This window comes from Macaca mulatta, chromosome X (assembly GCF_049350105.2).
Source record: "Macaca mulatta isolate MMU2019108-1 chromosome X, T2T-MMU8v2.0, whole genome shotgun sequence".
NCBI lineage: Eukaryota > Metazoa > Chordata > Mammalia > Primates > Cercopithecidae > Macaca > Macaca mulatta.
The window spans coordinates 113,749,508-113,766,127 of NC_133426.1; the positions used below are offsets into that span (position 1 = coordinate 113,749,508).

Below are 16,620 nucleotides of genomic sequence, written 5' to 3' on the forward strand. Positions count from 1 at the left end.
GGCGTATTTTGTTTAAAGGCCTCAGAACATTAAATAATCAGGGCACCAACATCCCGGTCTCTTGGTTACAATGGTCTCTTATTCCTAGTGGTGAGGTATTACCCTAACCTTTTGCTGGAACAAATTCCTTTCAGCCAAAACACGTTCCAATTTTTCTGTGGTTCTCTTCAATTCTTCCAGCTCTCTCTGGTTCTTCATCTTTGGTGTATTACGACCTTCATTCTCCTCATAGCCTCTTCCTTTCTCCCCAGTGGCTGCAGCAGGGATTGCAGCAGAGGCCACAGAATAAGGCACTGGGTTCCAGGATTCAACTGCTTTTCGTCTCTCAGCAAGCTCCTCTCTGTTAAAAGGGATCAGCTGAATGGGAGCTCCTGAATCTCTAACACCTTTGGCAACACCAACAACAGCTACAAAAGGTCCCTTGTTCACTTCCTCTTTGTTTATGCTTGTGCTACTTCTGTTAGATTCTTCTGCCACCAATCTTGGCATCTGATCTTCTAATTCTTCAGGAAGCAGGGACCCCTGGCGTTGGTCTTTGGTCCCTGGATACAGAATTGAAACCTCCCTATTCTGACCTGTATTCTTGCTTGCTTCTGGATATTCTGGGAAAAGGTATGGTGGTGTACTTCTCTCAGAACTCGATTTATCATGGCTGTTCTCCCCTTCTGGGTAGGCAACAGGTGCCTCTACCCTCCTGTAAGGAGCAGGCATGGAATAATCTAGAGAAGGTGTTGTCATCTCATTCTGGAGCCTTCTTCGTTTCTCTACTGGTTCTTCACCTAGGATCCATTTGTACTTACTGCAAGGAGAGGAAATTAAATTGTAAGCTGTCACAGTACAAGTTAAGTATTTTCTGATCCTATGGAGCCCCAACTCAAACTTCCCATATTCAGACCAGCTCTAGATGTTACCCACAGACAAGTTCAGGTTAGGGATACAACTTTACCCACAAGCCTCAACCCTTTCACCAGTGCAATTGGTATTAAGGGAGAGGTGAAGTTGAAAGATGTGAATGGGCAGCATCTGGGTATAATAGGACAAGGTTGACCTTGGTAAGAGTTCTAAAAATAAGATTGCGACCAGCCTGACTTAGAAGTATCCTAAAGATGCAAGTCTAGAAGGAAGACAAAAAACACATACCCCAAATCCCCTAACACAAGAATGGAATAAAAAGGCCATAAAAAGCCTAGAGGAGTATGCAGAGAACAGTGCCAACTCATTAATTTTACAGCGTCACAAATGCCTTCCAGTATCAAATACTTATGTACATTTTTTTTTTATATTGCAGCAGAACCACACAATTCTTTCACCAGCCCACTGGATTGTGGCTAATGCCCCCAGTTCACTTGTAAAAGTTAATTGAATCACAGGGGCCTATTCAGAAACAAAGAAAGTGAATCAGCCAATTCAAGTCATTTCCCCTTTATAACAAAGAATTCCCGTGCTCAAGCACAAGCAGACACTCCCTGAGTTCTGCAGGAAAGCCCATGATGATGGCCTTAAGTCACCTTCCATTTCTGGCTGCTGTATGCACTAGGGGTTGAAGAACTAATGAAACAACTGGCACCAGAGAAATCCATTGGCAATTTTTAATCGTGCAGCAGGGTGGGAACCCCATTTTTATCCTTACACTATTCTGCCCTCTCTCTGGATAACCAAGACATTTCAAGATAAAATCAACTTTCAAATTTTCAATGAGAAAGCATCAGACATATGATTTGCCACCTCATACTACCTCAAGGCTGCCCATATTTCTCTGTATTTTCTGAGAACACCTGTAAGACAAACCAAACTGTAGCTTCTTATAATGCCCATATGTTCTTCAGAAATACAACTGATCTGCCATCCTAACAGATCTTGTCGTGTTAGCCTTAGGTAAAAGCAAAAGGACTTAGGACCTATGTAAGAACAACTGTATCCATCTTTGAAGATGTATAAGGACTACTAGTGATGGCCCATTCAGCTGTGTTACTGAAGAAGACAGCAAACAATCGGTTGGCAGGTATAAAGGAAAAATATATAATACTAAATAGCAACAACCAAGCCTTGTGAAAAGCAATTACAGTCATATTATTTGCCTTCTCTTCGTTTTCCCACCTCTAAGGGTTCTGTCCTTAACTATCTTCTCTTCTGACCCTGTGTTTCTTCTCCTTCATAATCTTATACAACCTCTTGGCTATAACCTCTGGGCAACAACTCCCATATTCTCCCAAACCCTGACCCCCAGTACTGAATTTCCAACTGCCTGTCACATATTTCTTCCTGGAGTCCCACTGATATCTCAAACTCAGTATGTATAAAACCAACCTTTCATTTTTCACCTTCAAACCTGCTCCTTTTCCCTGTTTCCTATTTGTGTTACAACAGCACCAAACTGTCAGTAATATTTATACAGTAGTTTTATATATTATCAATACTCAAGTTCAAGCTCCCTCTACCTTTCCTGGACTACTGCAATGGCTTCCCCCTATCTCCAGTCTCCCCTTCTCTTACCTCCAGATCACTGTCCCAAGCTAATCTTCCTAAAGCATTGCTCTGATCATGCTACTCCTCTATTCAAAATCTTTATTTATTGCTCCCCACAACATAAAAGCTTAAATGTCTTAGCTCAGTATTGAAGCTTTTCCATGCCCAAACATAGTAAACATTGACTGAGCACTTACTCTGTACCAGATCATGTAAGAAGTGCTTAACATGTATTGCCTCATCTAATTCTTCCAATAAACATAGGGATTATTATCTCCATTGTTTTAAGGGGATGCTCAGGAAGAAGTAAAGTAACTTTCCCAAGATGGCTAGTAAGTATCAGAGCTGGGACATAATTTGGCCCTAGCTTTATCTCTCATTACTCCCTTCACAAACATCAGTCAAACTGGATGCCCTGTAATTCCTCATGCTGCTCCTTTTGACTGGAGTGCCCTTCTTCTACCCAACACTGCATGTGTAAATCCATCTCAAATGCTACTTCCGAATTCCTATAGCACTTCAAACACTCTTATTAAAATGCATCACTTACTACTGTGTGTGTGTGTGTGTGTCTCCTAGTATAAGTTCCTACACAGAAGGGAGCTTAATTAACCATGCTAGATGGGGAGGAGGGAACAAAACTTTCACATAAGAGGCAACCAAAAAAAGAACTATTATGTGAATGAGGGAAAATAACTAGATTTTACTTATTGGTGCTATACTTCTCCAGAAAGTCTGGCAAGTCCTTTTAGGAATCAATTCTCATACCAGACTTGTATTCACTCATTGAGTAGAAATTAATTATGGGTTTTATATACTAGAAATTCTCCAACTACACAGTTCCCTCTTATTTCCTTTCTGCTCTTTGTCATATTCCTCCATTGTCTGTCAATTTATGGTGCATTTTTGGTTTTCTCCTTTAAGTATTTTACATTTTCTGACATACACCATGTTTCTGCTCCTTCAAAATGCTTTCTGAGAGGCTTCTATAATTAACCACTATCAGTTTTTGTATTCTTTCATTAACCAAGACAGAGAATGATATATTCAAATTAATATATTTCATTTTTTACTCACTCATTTCATAAATGTTTCCTACTATGTTTAAGGAATAGGCAAGAATAAGGACCAAAAATCACAGCCCGTAATAGTGTATATATACTCCTTCCAGATGATGTATTTTTCAACATCTTTACTGGGACAGAAATATATAAATTCATTTAAGGTGTACAATTCAACAATTTTAGTACTCTCACAGAGTTGTGTAACCATCACCACAATCTAAGTTGTGAAAATATGCACCACCCCGCAAGAAACCTCCTACACATCAGCAGTTACTCCCCATACCCCCACTGGGCCACTACTCTACTTTCTGTCTCTGTAGATTTGCCTATTCTAGGCATTTAATATAAATGGAATAATACAACATATGGTCTTTTTAAAACTTGCTTCTTTCACCTAAATGGAATAAAACATATGGTCTTTTTTAACTTGCTTCTTTCATTTAACATAATGTTTTCAAGTTTCATCCATGTTGCAGCACATAATCAGTATTTCATTCCTTTTCCTAGCTAAATAATAGTCCATTGTATGAATAGGCCACATTTTATATACATTCATCACTTGATGGTTATTTAAATTGCATCCACTTTTTGGCTACCATGAATGATGCTGCTATTAAAACATTAATATACAAGTTTTTGTAAAGATACATGTTTTCAGTTTTCTTGGGTAAAAACTTAAGGGTGGCATTACTGAGTCATACAGCATTCTGTTTAACATTTTGTGAAACTACTGGAATGTCTTCCAAAGCAGCTGCAACATTTTGCATTTATACCAGCAAGTGATCCTCCCATCTCAGCCTTCCAAGTAGCTGGAAGTACAGACATACACGCCCAGCTAATTTTTGTATTTTCTGTAGAGACATGGTCTTCCTATGTTGCCCAGGCTGCTCTTGAGCTGCTAGGCTCAAATGACTCTCCCACCTCGGCCTCCCAAAGTGCTGGGATTACAGGCATGAGCCACCATGCCCAGTCTCTTTCTTCAACTGCAATATAAGCATCTAAAACTATAATTTTCCCTCTGAGTATGTCTTTAGCTTCAACCCATTCTTTTCATATATTTTGTTTTAATTTTCATCTTTCCAATATATTTTTACATTTTCAATGTGATTTTTTTCTTTTACCCATTTGTCATTTTGGAAATTAAGACATGTGTCATTTAATTTCCATATATTTGTGCATTTTCCAAATTTCCTTAGGTTGTTGATTTCTAATTTAATTATATTGTGATTGGAGAACATCCTTTGTATGATTATCAATCCTTTTAAAAGATTCACTGAGGTTTGTTTTACAACCTAACATACAGTCTGTCTATCCTGGAGAATATTTCATGTGCATTTGAGAAGAATACATACTATGTTGTTGTTGGGTGAAGTTTTCTGTATATATGTCAGGTCTGGTTGGTTCAGAATGTTCTTCAAGTCTTCTATTTTCTTGTTGATCTTCTTCCTAGTTGTTGTATCCATTATCGAAAGTAGGGCATTAAAGTCTCCAACTATTATTGTTAAATTGTCTATTTCTCTCTACATTTTTGCTTTGTGTATTTCTGGGGCTGTGTAGTTAGGTCCATATGTGAGTGTAGTTACTACATCTTCCTGATGGACTTTATCATCAATGAAATGTCCCTCTTTATACCCATTAACATTTTTTATTCAAAAGTCTATTTTGTCTGATATTAGTATAACCAGGTTTGCATGTTGAATCTTTTCTATCCTTTTACTTTCAACCTATCTGTATCTTTGCATCTAAAGTGTGTTTCCTGTAAATAGTATATTTGCATTTTTAAAAATATATAATCTGAGGCTGGGCGTGGTGGCTCATGTCTGTAATCCCAGGACTTTGGGAGGCCGAGGCAGGCGGATCACAGGGTCAGGAGATCGAGACCACGGTGAAACCCCGTCTCTACTAAAAATACAAAAAATTAGCCAGGCATGGTGGCAGGCGCCTGTAGTCCCAGCTACTCAGGAGGCTGAGGCAGGAGAATGGTGTGAACCTGGGAGGCGGAGCTTGCAGTGAGCCGAGATCATGCCACTGCACTCCAGCCTGGGTGACGGGGCAAGACTCTGTCTCAAAAAAAAAAAAAATATATATATATATATACACACACACACACACACACACACACATATATATATATATAATCTGATATCTGTCTTTTGATTGGATTGCTTAATCCAGTCACATTTTATGTTACTGATAAGACAGAATTTACATCTGCTATTTAGTTTTTAAATTTTCTACAGGTGTCATGCCTTCTTTGTTCCTTTGTCCCACCTTTACTGTTCCTCTTTTTACGTCATATATCTTCTAGTATAACATTCACGAATCTAATAATACATTGTTATAATTATTACTTTATGCAATGTTACATCTTCCCAGGAAACCAAGAGAAGAAAGTAGAGCAAGTACATATTTAGAGTTTGTTTCATTAACCTTTTTATTTTCAATTTTTTACTATCTGGCATCATTTCCTTACTCCAATGTAACTTTATTCCCATCCACCTCCTTTATGCTGTTCTTGTCAAATATTTTACATGTGTATATGCTATAAGCACAATGATAAATCAATATATATATGCAATTATATACATATATATTGCTTTGCTATTATTTAAATCAGTTAAGAATAGAAAGAGGAAGAAATATGCTATTGTATTGTGCTTTATAATTAACTACACAATTACTTTTACAAGCATTCTTTGTTTTTTCATGTGAATTCAGATTACTGTCTGATATTGCTTGCTTTCATCCTAAAAAACTCTCTCTAGTATTTCTTGTAAGGCAGGTCTGCTGGCAACAAATTCCTTCGGCTTTTGTTTATCTAACAATGTATTTAGTTCACCTTTATTTCCTAAAGATAATTTTATTGTATTTAAGATACTTGGTTGACAGTCTTTCATTCAGTACTTTGAATATGTCATCACGCTGCCTTCTTGTTCCCATTTTTTTCTCACGAGAAGTCATCAACTTTAATCTTCTTGGGGTTCCCTTCTACATGATGAATCATTTTCTCTTTGCTTTTGGCTTTCAATATTTGCACTATGATGTGTCTGGCTATGAATCTCTGTATTTATCCTATTTTGAGTTTGCTGAGCTTCTTAGATGTATACATTAATGTTTTTCATCAACTTTGGGAAGTTTTTAGGCATGATTTCTTGAAATATTTTTTCTACTTCATTTTCTATTCTTCTTGCACTCCTATTATGCATATGTTAGTGCATTTCATGGCGTTCCACATTTCTCTGAAGCTCTGTTCATTTTTCTTTTCCACTGTTCTTCAAATTTCATAATCTATAACGGATCTATCTTCAAGTTTTTTTTTATTCTTTATCCTTCCAACTGTAATGTGCTGTTTAGTCCCTTTTTTTCATATCAGTTATTATACTTTGCACCTTCAGAATTTCCATTTGATTCTTTTTACAAGTTAAACAGTTATTTGTTGGTGAGAGAGTCCACTATGCTCATTTCTCCATTTTGGAAGTTGTTTCCCCAGATCATATTTTTAAATGTTAATACTGGCCCCTGAATCAATCTTATTCATTTGCAAAATTGTTCTTCTATTTCTACCCCTTGTTTGTTATTTCAAGTATTCCTTTAGACACATTAGAATGTCTCTACTTCTCTCCCTCCACCATTACAGTGCAATTCAGAATTTCTTGTTAACCTTTAAAAATATGAACTAATTAGCCTTTGACATATAGCTTACTCAAATCTAAATATCTAAATAAATTACAGTCACTAATTCTTCCCTTCATTCAAATGCTTACGGTTACTTTAGATTTTTTTTTTTTTTTTTTTTTTTTGAGACAGGGTCTTGCTCTGTTGCCCAGACTGGAGTGCAATGGCACAATCACAGCTGGCTCACTGCAGCCTACGCTCAAGTGATTCTCCCACCTCAGCCTCCAGAGTAGCTGGGACCACAGGCACACGTCACCACACCCAGCTATGTTTTTTATTATTTGTAGAGAAGAGATCTCACTGTGTTGCCCAGGCTGGTCTCAAACTCCTAGGCTCAAGCAACCCTCCTGTCTTGGCCTCCCAAGTGCTGGTATAAGAGGTGTGAGCTACTGCACCCGGCCACTTTAAATCTTATTTTGTATCACCCATAAGAGAACTATATGTATTTGGCCGGGCGCAGTGGCTCATGCCTGTAATCCCAGCACTTTGGGAGGCCAAGGCGGGCACATCACAAGGTCAGGAGTTTGAGACCGGCCTGACCAACATGGTGAAACTCCGTCTCTTCTAAAAATACAAAAATTAGCCAGGCGTGGTGGCACGCACCTGTAATCCCAGCTACTCAGGAGGCTTAGGCAGGAGAATTGCTCGAACCCAGGAGGCAGATGTTGCAGTGAGCCAAGATTGTACCACTGCACTCCAGCCCAGGCGACAGAGCAAGACTGTCAAAAAAAAAAAAAAGAAAGAAAACTTATGCATTTTATATGTAAATATTGGGGATACCTTACATATCAAACTTTGACCTTATTACTACCCTAGAACAGGGCCTTTCATAAAGTAGGCACTCAAATACAGTCGTGCATTACTTATTGATGGGCATACGCTCTGAGAAATCCATTGTTAGACAATTTCCTCATTGTGCAAACATCATAGTCCTTACACAAACCCAGATGGCATAGCCTACTACACACCTAGGCAATCGCCTATTGCTCCTAGGCTATAAACCTGTGACTGTAGTGAATACTATAGGCAATGTAACAAAATGGTATTTGCATATCAAATATATCTAAATATACAAAAGGTACAGTAAAAATACAGTATTGAAAGTTTATGGGATAACTGTTGTGTATGTGACATCTTGTTATTGAACAAGATGTCATTATGTGGCATGATTATACACGTAGAATGAACGAATAGAAAGGGATTATTTCCTTTAACAGAAATAAGCTGTCTTCCCCTAAAAGGTTATACCTGCTTACATACTGGTGGAACCTATTCTTTTTTTTTTTTTTTTTTTTTTTTTGAGACGGAGTCTCGCTCTGTCACCCAGGCTGGAGTGCAGTGGCCGGATCTCAGCTCACTGCAAGCTCCGCCTCCCGGGTTTACGCCATTCTCCTGCCTCAGCCTCCCGAGTAGCTGGGACTACAGGCGTCCGCCACCTCGCCCAGCTAGTTTTTTGTATTGTTTTAGTAAAGACGGGGTTTCACCGTGTTAGCCAGAATGGTCTCAATCTCCTGACCTCGTGATCCACCCGTCTCGACCTCCCAAAGTGCTGGGATTACAGGCTTGAGCCACCGCGCCCGGCCTGGTGGAACCTATTCTTTATTGCAGGTCCTCTCCTTCCCTTGCTAGATTTGTGGGACTCACAAAGCTGTTTCCAGTGACACCTGTGGAGCTCCTGCTAAACTACCCCACTAGAACTTAAATGTGTTTTCTTGGATACTGTAGGCTTTATTTTATCTAGAGTTAGTAAGCTGAACTACATGACCCAAGGACCCTTATCAGCTTCCTATGCTGATAATAACAGAAGACCTTTGTAACTCTTGATTAAACCTTAATGTTTTATCAGAAATCCTATATATTTTACTAGACTCTTAACTCCATTTTCTCCCATAAAAAGGTAGTCTCAGCCCAATCAATGTGATTCCCTCAAAAAGGGTAACTTGAAATGACACAATCATCATTTACTGATCTTATGTAACATATTTGACATTAGCAACAGCAACTATCACATACCTCTTATGTATCTCTTTCTCTTAAAATAATTTTATTCTCAATAAATAAAAATTACACATGAATGGTCAATGTACTTTACCTGTCCTCTACAGCCAAAACCTCACTCTCAATATAGCAATCTATAAGGACTCATATAAAAATTCCAACAGAGACTGATGAAGTATGCCACCCAATGGAAGTTCTATTGTACTGCATTCATAAAATAAGTATATAAATTAGCATTTGTAATCCCCTTGAGGTTACCAAAAACCACTACAGTTACAAAAGAAACACTGGAAAAAAAGGAAAAGTGGTCACAGTAGGGAAAGGATAGTCTTCAAAAGCAAAGACACCTGACACTCCAGCAGCAATGGTGATATATGAGCATCTCCAGGAGCCCAGGGTAAAAAGGTAACAATGTGCTTCAAAAACACTTAGTATTTACAGTACACCCCTCCCAACCTAAAATGGGAGTTGGAAAAGTATGCATGGAAACGGTATAATTAGGCTCAAGCTCCTGAGACTAAGGTTGGATTCTATTTCTTATCCCATTGCTACAAAATTCAATCTTAGAAACTGCTTCTTAAATATGACTCAGATTCAACCATTACTTATTGAGTACCTACTATATTCCAAGGCACTGTTCTATTGTGCTTTTTTTTTTTTTTAAGAGATGAGATTTTGCTGTGTTGTCCAGGCTTGTCTCGAACTCAGAAACACAGAGAAAAAGAAACCACCAACCAGGAGTCACTTTATCCTATTATGTATTCCACTGACTATTCTACAATATGTTAAGAAGATATCCAAACTGAAAATAGTCACTAAAAAGTTCACATCCCAACTGGGCATGGTGGCTCACTCCTGTAATCCTGGCACTTTGGGAGGCTGAGGTGGGTGGATCACCTGAGGTCGGGAGTTCAAGACCAGCCTGACCAACATGGAGAAACCCCGTCTCTACTAAAAATACAAAATTAGCCAGGCACGGTGGCGCATGCCTGTAATCCTAGCTACTCGGGAGGCTGAAGCAGGAGAATCGCTTGAACCTGGGAGGGGGAGGTTGTGGTGAGCCAATATTGTGCCATTGCACTCCAGCCTGGGCAACAAGAGTGAAACTCCGTCTCAAAAAAAAAAAAAAAAAAAAAATTAACATCCCACTATATAATAGTCACATTACTGATGAACATAGACATTTCTACTATTAGAGAGCAACCCTGTCCCTGCCCTATATGGCTTGGCCCTATAAGAGTGAGAAGCAGAATAGAGAGGAGAAAGCAAAGAGTCATAATTAGGAGTACTAAGTTCAGTCCCATGCCAGTAAACGGGCAGTCACATCCTTCAATGCTTTAAATACTCCTGATATGTAAGAAAAAGAACAGTTATGCTCCTTCTTGTTATGAAGACACAAAATAACACTGATGAGGTGCTAGAAGGTGAACAAGTAAAGTCCAATGCTAAACTTATATTAATAATTTGTTATAGGAAACAACAAATGATAAAGCTTACCTAATGGCACAAATATATAATAGTTATTTTTATATGTGGCCAACATGTGCTAGGCCTATGAGGCCCCAGAGAACTTCAATATCCATACATTGAAGAAAAGGAACAATGCTTATCGAAATAACATTACCTTATTTGTGTAGTATTTTACACTTTTCAAATTTTGCCTATTATTTCACTTGCACAATTCCCAATATAATGTGAATACATGATACATAAAAAGAGCATCAGCAAATGATCACCTCAAAATTACAGACCTGATACAGCAGTTATAATACTGAAAAACTGGAGGTACATGCAACACACAATTCTATCAACTTAAAATTGTGTTTCTACTTCTGAATTCCATGCTAGGCCTTAGAAAAAATAGAAACAAGGTAAAACATACCAACTTACTCTACAGGAAAACAGACCCTAAAGCTTACTATTGACAAGAGATCATGCTTTTTAGTCACCTGGAAAACTGAAAAACACTGGAATCCAGAGGCTTAAGTTGAAGAGAAGGTGATCTGCTTTCTTCTCCACCAGATGGAAGCACACTAGGGCTATGAATTCCCTCATATCCAATTGTCTTGTTATTCAATCCAGCCATTTCTTGAATAGTAAGGATCTTTGGTGGATTACTGAATACCTAGAAAAGACAGAAATGATTTGTAAAAGTCTCAAATTCAAACCAAATGTCAAAGGATGAGTCAATCCTTTTGATGCTAGGAAAGAATGCTTGGCCAAATAAAAAGAAATCATTTCCTACACAAAGCAAACAGTGCACAGTAATGTACACTAGAATACTGAACCCAGGCATACTCAGTTATCAACCTTATCAGCTGGACACCAAACAGACCTCCCCCAACTTACTTACTGGCTTCTAGAATTATCCCATCCCCAATATAAACCCAGGCCCCCAATCACTGTCTAATTCTCTCTTGTGACCCAGTTTAAGGCTGAGTTTTCACTCCTTTGAGATGTGTGATGAGGGTAGGGATGGTGGGAAAATGCACTGCAGCAAGTGTCTGTGCCAGTTTGGGAGAAATACATGCGACAGACTAACATATATTCATAGTATACACACACACACAGACATGCATCTGGATCTTGTGGGAGAGCCAGCTCATGAAAATACTATGAATGATTAAGGTGAGGGAAAATATACGGGAGGTAAACTGAATGAGAACAGGGCAGTCCTAGGAAATCTCCCAATCTCTACATCAGACAATTAAACCAAGGCATTAGGGTATGAAACCTGATTATTCATATGCCTGGGTCTTGGCAGGATATCAGAAGAAGAGTTAGTATTAAATTGCCTCTATCCTCACCAGTCTGACCTACCCTGATTGAGTGGGTGGAAGGTGAATCTAACATGCGACTAGCAGATCTCTCTGGGAAAGAGGGTCAAGAGGGAAATCATGCAGAAAGGCACGGTTGGGAGGGGAAGATATATGGGTGCTATGGTGGCTGTCAGGAAAGGAGTGTCCCTGAAAGGACGGCCAACCTTATTGCACCCTTCAGCGTCCGGAGCTGGGCAACCATGTCCGAGAGACAGTGCTCCTGAAAATTCAAAACAGCAGAGTTTTTATAAAGCCAGCCAGCCTGAAAGCAGGGATCGGGGAGGAGTACAAAGAACCACCCCTTCTTCCCAAGAGGAAGGAGGAAGGGATCACCCCTGAATCCTAGAAGAAAAGAGACAGGAAAAGCAGACACTTAACAGGAGAAGCCTGTATGAGGATGGAACACAACCCTGAATATTCTGTGACATTGAATGTGACATTCATACTGTCCAGATTCAGTACTGAATCCAAATCTGGAAGATAAACGATTTGACTCTTCTATTTTTGGTGATCTAAACATCAGTGACAGCAGAGCAAAGCAAAACCAAAAGATTCAATGAAAAAAGACCACCAAAAGAAATGGTTTGTTATTTCTATGCAGCTTTCAAGATTGCTGCTTCCTTCAACTTATATTCTCTGCTGGGGAAAATGTTGTGTGAGAACGATAAGGGTGTACATTGCCTCTCACCTGGTGGTTCTCATTTTCCATAGGCATCTTCTTCTTCTCCTCAACAGTTTGTTCTCTAGGAGAAGACAAAAATGCTATTTAATTCACTCATGAAACTTCTCAGTTTGAAATGGACTGCCAATTGTAGATTTAGGTTATAATATTCCTTCCAAATAACAAATACTGTGAGCCTCATTGAGTAACTGAGGGTGCCTTTCTGAACTAGGTTACCGAAGTGAGATTTTAAGTACCCCACCAGAGAGAGAGAGAGAGAGAGAAAGAGAGGAGAAAGACTAAATACAATCACTAGTTGAGACATTCAAGAGATGATTAGAAGGAATAAAGAACTGGGAGAGCCGAGAGGTGAAGAGGGAAATTATTTAAGAACCAAAAAAAATTCTCTCTTCTCAAAACTCCCCTGTCCTATAAGGAAGTATCAGGCTACTCTACCCTATGATAGAGAACACCATCTCATGTATACTCAACTGTTTCTTAGCTTTGCTCAAGCACAGGTCTTCGTCAATGAGTTCGTGTTCCTCTGGAACAGAGCATCTCCTGCAGTATAGAGAAGAAATCATGCTTTGGAAAAAAACTAGGTCCTTCACTTTTACCTTTTAATTTCCTTACAACTATGCAGGTTAACAACTCTCTAACATTATAGAGTTCAGATCCCATTCAAATTCTAAAACCTTGTTATATGTAAAGCATGAGAAAGAGAATTTTAGGAGTAAAAACTGAAAGGAGTACTAGAAAATACATTCAGTGGTCAAAAGTAATCCTAGAAACAAACAAAATTTAACAATAATTGGCAGCTATATTATACCCAGTTTATAAAAGGGCAAAGTGGCCTGCAAGGTTATGTCTCCTGTACTAAAAGATAAAGTATTCACAAATGAGACTTCTAAGTACTCAGTTCCATATACTAATTACATAATCTCATTTACTCTCATGGAAAGATACTTATGCATATCTAGAGACTATGAGGAAATGTTTGTATTTATAGACCTAATCTTTGTTCATTCAACTTCTTCAATTTTAGACATTTTCCCCTAAAACGCATACCCATTTTAGAACCTTTCTATCAGTATTTATCCTTCAAGAAGAATTTTAAGAAAGTCACAGCTGAATTGAAGCACACTGACTTATTATTATGAACCTATATGACTACTGAGTCAAATTTTTAAAAACTTTTAAATTAAAGTTAATGCCCACAGATATGCCAGACGCTATTTAGATGTTGGATGTTGCAAGGAACATATGGTATATTAGGAAGCCAAACACACAACACTGAATATACAACAGGTACAGGTACTACTGTAGAACACTGATTCCAAATACGAAGCATATAAAGAACATCATCGACTTGACCTGGAATGTAAAGTCCTTGGTCTCAAAGAGTTTACAACCTCTTGAAGAGCCAAAGCTCTTCAAAGATACATATGTGAAAAACATCCAAAAAGTACAAAACAATATGTGAACAAACGTCAAGAATCAAATACCAGAGGAAAGCAGAGTAAAATAACTGTAAACTATGGTCAACAGGAAAAGCATCACACAAAACACTTCCTCCCCAGATGGATGTGATTAGGATAGACAAATGGAATGCGGAAAGTCATTGCAAGCAAGAGGAATGACACTATCAAAGTCACGGACATGAGAGTAAGCATGGCATGTGTAGGGAATAGTGAAGCCACAGGTCTGGCTCAAGTACAAAGTTTGTGTTAAGATACCACAAAATGTAAGGCTAGATAGGTAAGGTGGGGTCAGTTAGAACAGGGCCTTGAATGCCAGGCTGAAGGGTGTGAACCTGAGATGAAAAATGTTTTAGACTATAGAGATAAATCAGTAGTTACCTCGAGCATAAGATTGAGTCCTGGAACCTTACCTGTACTTTGGATGGGAATTATAATAACAAAACCATCTTGCAGGTAACATGGATGGATCGATCTTGCCAGGAAGCTTCCTCCATTTAAGACACTCATCACACTGAACCCATGTCTGGTCAGGAACCCTCCTGAATGAAGGAAAATGGAAAGGTGACTGTGTATATCTTAGCTCTGTGCTTTGTCTTAAATTAGAAAGGTGCAGTCTAAAAGAGAAAGAACCTAATTTCATATATGAAATGTGTTGGGAATGTTATCATCTCAGTGCCCAAATGTATATATTTTTAACTTCACAGATAAAATGATAGAACTATAGCAAATATGGATATGAAAAATAGTAACAAGTATTAACATGGTGAACTACTTTTATGGACATCAATAATATTTATCCCGTAACCAAAAACCACTTGTACCCCAAAAGCTATTGCAACAAAAATTTTTAAATAATTTTTATCCTGGTAGCACTTGTTCCAAGCAAACAATAGGATAATTTTAACTCTAAAATTTATTAACTTGGAAAAATTCTGTTTATTACTATATTACCAAGAAATAAAACACATAGAATCATTTTGTTTGCTTTTGTCCAATCACGTAACAGGCTTAAAATGCATTTATGGGAGTCATGGAAGCATTGCCATTAAAACATCTCCCCCATTTCCCTACAGAGACTCCTTATTCCTTTTTGTTTCCCTCTCAAGAAAAACCCTTTGCTTATAATACTTCAATCAAAATTTTACAAGGTTGATATTCCCAAAGTTAATGTTAAAAAGTAATATAAATTTGATTAAATTTCATAACTAGAAATGGTGGCTCCAGACAACAATGGGGCTAAACTAAGATAAAACTCTTAAAATGCATACCCACTCCCATTCCCCTCAGTTACCTACACTTTAGAGTGAATTTGTTTCTCTGAGAAAGAAAGTGGCCCTTATAATGACAGAAGTACTCAGTACCTAAGGTATAAAAGACAGGCTAGAGTGAGAACAAAGAAGGCTGGAGAAAAGACACACAAAGCAAGAAGAGGGACACCTCAGCCAATTTCACTAACATGTAATTTAGCCCAGGATGAAATTTATGCATGTTATATTTACACTGCTCTCATACTAGATATTTCAACAGACTGGTGCGGTTCTTTTACGTCTTAGTTCAATAATTTTCTTAACATCTTAAATTGTGCTTTTTACTTCTCTTGTTGTTGTTGTTGTTTCCTTTTAGACAGGGTCTCACTCTGTCTCCCAGGCTAGAGTGCTGTGGCACAATTTCAGTTCACTACAACCTCTGCCTCCTGGGCTCAAGCAATCCTCCCACCTCAGCCTCCCAGGTAGCTGTGGGACTACAGGCATGCGCCACCACACCCAGCTAATGTTTGTACTTTTGGTAGAGATGGGGTTTCAACATGTTGCCCAGGCTGGTCTTGAACTCCTGAGATTAAGCAATCCACCTGCCTCGGCCTCCCAAAGTGCTGGGATTACAGGTGTGAGCCACCGTGCCCGGCTTTAAAATGTGCTTTTTTCTAAATATAAAAGTAATATAAGCTCAATATTAAAAGCTAGAAAATAGAGAAATACATACAGAAAATAAAAGGCACTCATAATTCTACCATTGAAATACAATGCCCTCTTTTTTTTAAAAACCCTGTTGGAACAAAGAAAGTTTGTGCACATTTTTGGATCTACAGCTTCCTATTTTCTAGCTCCAGGCTGTTCCAGCCTTGCAACCTCTAAGCTGTACGCTCAGGCCTGACCTCTGGTGTCTATGTATTTCTAGACAGCCACTGTCTTAGAGCCAGAGTCAGTAAAAAGCATCTTCAGCAGTAGTAGGAGGGGAGAAGAAAGCTGATATTAGCTTTGGTTCTACATGCATATGCACAGGAGAGTCTCTTGCAGGGTGCCAGTATTACTCTCTCGGGGATAGGCACGCTTAGAGGTAGCAACCGTCTGTTTCAGGTTCCATGCAGATCATGGTAGATCCTTCAATCCAGGCAGATAGGAAAGGCTTTTAGCCCATGCTTACAGGAAATAGGTAGCTGAGGCGGCTGTACTACATTC

At 38.6% G+C, this 16,620-nt stretch overlaps 1 protein-coding gene across 2 annotated transcripts in view; it reads right to left on the bottom strand.

Annotated features, from left to right (window-relative positions):
- MORC4 (MORC family CW-type zinc finger 4) overlaps positions 1 to 16,620 on the bottom strand; it is a 60,587-nt gene that overhangs the window by 1,649 nt on the left and 42,318 nt on the right. For both annotated transcript variants that reach the window (XM_077987633.1, NM_001266454.1), the window contains 5 exon segments: positions 14,575 to 14,703; positions 13,176 to 13,244; positions 12,711 to 12,765; positions 11,153 to 11,328; positions 109 to 799 (listed from right to left, as the gene is read on the bottom strand). In XM_077987633.1, the coding sequence (XP_077843759.1) occupies positions 109 to 799; positions 11,153 to 11,328; positions 12,711 to 12,765; positions 13,176 to 13,244; positions 14,575 to 14,703 (1,120 nt within the window).